Source organism: Salvelinus fontinalis, chromosome 38, assembly GCF_029448725.1.
Source record: "Salvelinus fontinalis isolate EN_2023a chromosome 38, ASM2944872v1, whole genome shotgun sequence".
NCBI classification, from domain to species: Eukaryota; Metazoa; Chordata; class Actinopteri; order Salmoniformes; family Salmonidae; genus Salvelinus; species Salvelinus fontinalis.
Window position 1 is genome coordinate 671,345 of NC_074702.1, and position 4,097 is coordinate 675,441.

General features: G+C 44.8%; 1 protein-coding gene across 2 annotated transcripts in view; it reads right to left on the minus strand.

Annotated features, from left to right (window-relative positions):
- The window catches only part of zgc:158766 (uncharacterized protein LOC100009641 homolog), an 81,932-nt gene extending 78,522 nt beyond the window's left edge, over positions 1–3,410 (minus strand). For both annotated transcript variants that reach the window (XM_055903092.1, XM_055903091.1), the window contains exon 1: positions 3,138–3,410. In XM_055903092.1, the coding sequence (XP_055759067.1) occupies positions 3,138–3,206 (69 nt within the window). In that variant the 5' untranslated portion in view covers positions 3,207–3,410. The remainder of the gene's footprint in view (positions 1–3,137) is intronic.
- Between the last annotated feature and the right edge of the window lie 687 nt (positions 3,411–4,097).

The window sequence follows — 4,097 nt, forward strand, 5'->3', positions numbered from 1 at the left end:
TCTATTTTGTGAAGTCCACCAGTCCCTCCTGCAGCAAAGCACCTCCACAGCATGATGCTGCCACCCCCGGGGGCTTCACGGTTGGAATGGTGTTCTTTGGCTTGCAAGCCTCCCCCTTTTTCCTCCAGACATACAGTGGGGAGAACAAGTATTTTGATACATTGCCGATTTTGCAGGTTTTCCTACCTACAAAGCATGTAGAGGTCTGTAATGTTTTATCATAGGTACACTTCAACTGTGAGAGACGGAATCGAAAACAAAAATCCAGAAAATCACATTGTATGATTTTTAAGTAATTAATTTGCATTTTTTCTGAGGTCTTGGCTGATTTTTTTTGATTTTCCCATGATGTCCAGCAAAGAGGCACTGAGTTTGAAGGTTGGCCTTGAAATACATCCACAGGTACAGCTCAAATTGACTCAAATTATGTCAATTAGCCTATTAGAAGCTTCTAAAGCCATGACATAATTTTCTGGAATTTTCCAAGCTGTTTAAAGGCCCAGTAAACTTCTGACCCACTGGAATTGGGATACAGTGAATTATAAGTAAAATAATCTGTCTGTAAACAATTGTTGGAAAAATTACTTGTGTCATTTACAAAGTATATGTCCTAACCAACTTGCCAAAACTTTAGTTTGTTAACAAGACATTTGTGGAGTGGTTGAAAAACTAGTTTTAATGACTCCAACCTAAGTGTATGTAAACGTCCGACTTCAACTGTATACCAACGAATTGGCGAGGGCACTAGAACAGTCTGCAGCACCCGGCCTCACCCTACTAGAATCTGAAGTCAAATGTCTACTGTTTGCTGATGATCTGGTGCTTCTGTCCCCAACCAAGGAGGGCCTACAGCAGCACCTAGATCTTCTGCACAGATTCTGCACAGACCTGGGCCCTGACAGTAAATCTCAGTAAGACCAAAATAAGGGTGTTGCAAAAAAGGTCCAGTTGCCAGGACCACAAATACAAATTCCATCTAGACACTGTTGCCCTAAAGCACACAAAAAACTATACATACCTCGGCCTAAACATTAGTGCCGAACGTAAATTCCACAAAGCTGTGAACGAGCTGACAAGGCAAGAAGAGCCTTCTATGCCATCAAAAGGAACATAAATTTCGACATACCAATTAGGATCTGGCTAAAAATACTTGAATCAGTTATAGAACCCATTGCCATTCACGGTTGTGAGGTCTGGGGTCCGCTCACCAATCAAGAATTCACAAAATGGGACAAACACCAAATCGAGACTGCATGCAGAATTCTGCTAAAATATCTTCTGTGTACAACGTAAAACACCATATAATGCATGCAGAGCAGAATTAGGCCGATACCCGCTAATTATCAAAATCCAGAAAAGAGACGTTAAATTCTACAACCGCCTAAAAGGAAGCAATTCCCAAACCTTCCATAACAAAGCCATCACCTACAGAGAGATGAACCTGGAGAAGAGTCCCCTAAGCAAGCTGGTCCTGGGGCTCTGTTACAAACACAAACAGACCCCACAGAGCCCCAGGACAGTAACACAATTAGACCCAACCAAATCATGAGAAAACTAAAAGATAATTACTTGACACAATTTAAAGAATTAACAAAAAATCTGAGCAAACTAGAATGCTATTTGGCCCTAAACAGAGAATATACAGTGGCAGAATACCTGACCACTGTGACTGACTCAAACTTAAGGAAAGCTTTGACTATGTACAGACTCAGTGAGCATAGCCTTGCTATTGAGAAAGGCCACCGTAGGCAGACCTGGCTCTCAAGAGAAGACAGACTATGTGCACACTGCCCACAAAATGAGGTGGAAACTGAGCTGCACTTCCTAACCTCTTGCCAAATGTATGACCATATTAGAGACACATATTTCCCTCAGATTACACCGATCCACAAAGAATTCAAAAACAACCCCAATTTTGATAAACTCCCATATCTACTGGGTGGAATACCACAGTGTGCCTCACAGCAGAAAGATTTGTGAACCTGTTGCCACAAGAAAAGGGCAACCAGTGAAGAACTAACACCAATGTAAATACAACCCATATTTATGTTCATTTATTTTCCCTTTGTACTTTAACTATTTGCACATCGCTACAACACTGTATATATAGACATGACACTTGAAATGTTTTAATTATTTTGGAACTTCTATAAGTGTAATTTTAACTGTTAATTTTTATTGTTATTTCACGTTTGTTTATTATCTATTTTACTTGCTTTGGCAATGTAAACATATGTTTCCCATGCCAATAAAGCCATTGAATTAATTGAATAATTGAGAGATAGAGAGAGCGAGAGATAGAGAGAGCGAGAGAGCGAGAGAGAGAGAGCGAGAGAGAGAGAGCAAGAGAGAGAGAGAGAGAGCAAGAGAGAGAGAGAGAGAGAGAGAGAGAGAGAAAGAGAGAGCGAGAGAGAGAGAGAGAGAGAGAGAGAGAGAGAGAGAGAGAGCGAGAGAGATGGACAGCCTGTAACTTCGCACCTGACAGAATTCCAACCCCATCAAGTCATCAATACAGCTACAAAAACAACATTCAGAAACAAACTTGCATTCAATGAATTGTAAAAATCTACTTGAATAGCGTGAAGAATTGAAGATATAAGCCTACATATCAATACATCAAGCACATACCATAGAACATCACACTGACTAGTCAAGTCTACAATAACATGATATATCTCTCTATGTCAGGTTACTGTCAGGTAAACACACACACACACACACACACCAAAATATCAGCTGCTTAGATATCTGGGAAGTAAAGGACACTTTCTGACTGTGTGGAGCAGCGTCTACAGACACACAGACAGACAGCCTGACAACAGACGTGTAGCTCACCTGTCCTGAAGACAATAAACCATCTACTGGGAAGTAAGTGGGGATATGAAAGACAGTTTGCCAGAGTGACAATCAACTGAACTGAATAACGTCAAAAGTCTGAAATCTGTTGTAAATCTCCAGCAGTCCATGTATTAGTCTGTTAAGTCCATTATTTGCATGAAACACAAGCTGTTTTAGAGAACCCACAGGTCAGTACTGACTTGTGACATTAACTGACTACCAGGTTTTAGTCTGCCTTCAATAACAGCAGAAAATAAAATACATTTGACTTTAGGTGACCATTCTCCAACTGTTCTGACCTTAATGCTCAGGTAGTTGTCACAGCTCCTGGACTTGGCTCGGGAGTGCATCTTATCCAGTGACAACATTTAGGTAAGAAGAAAAGCCACATCAAGCAGCAAAGATCAAATCCAGTGTAAGTCCAGTGGATGACAGCTGAGTCATTGCTGTAGGACTGGCATGTCCAGAGCCTTGTCCAGAGCCACGCCAGTTTCACCCCTGTACTGTCCCTCTCTCTGTCTCTCTCGTTCTCTCTCCTGTAGTGCAGGGCAGGGCAGCCAGTGTTAAACTAAACTCCAGTGGGAGCGTGAGAGAGGCAGCGAGCTCAGTTCCCCGCTACACCCCTCCCTCCCTCCCTCCCTCCCTCCCTCAACAAAAGCACTCCCCTCCCTCCCCTGTGCTACTCTGCCACTAAAGCCTCTCTCTTGCTCTCTCTCCCGGCTGGATTTATGCATACTGATGCAGCTTCCCTTGGCCATTCAGAAAACACACAACCCGACCTGACCAGAACAACAATACCCCCCCCCCCCCTCTCTCTCTCTTCACTTCACTGCCCAGCAGGGGTACAACTCAGACCATCAACCTCCCCCCTCCCTGACCCCCTCCCAGCACCCCCCCCCCTCTCTCTCTCTTCACTGCCCAGCAGGGGTACAACTCAGACCATCTACCTCCCCCCCTCCCTGACCCCCTACAGCCCCCCCCCCCCCCTCTCTCTCTCTTCACTTCACTGCCCAGCAGGGGTACAACTCAGACCATCTACCTCCCCCCTCCCTGACCCCCTACAGCCCCCCCCCCCTCTCTCTCTCTCTCTTCACTGCCCAGCAGGGGTACAACTCAGACCATCTACCTCCCCCCTCCCTGACCCCCTACAGCCCCCCCCTCTCTCTCTCTCTTCACTGCCCAGCAGGGGTACAACTCAGACCATCTACCTCCCCCCTCCCTGACCCCCTACAGCCCCCCCTCTCTCTCTCTTCACTTCA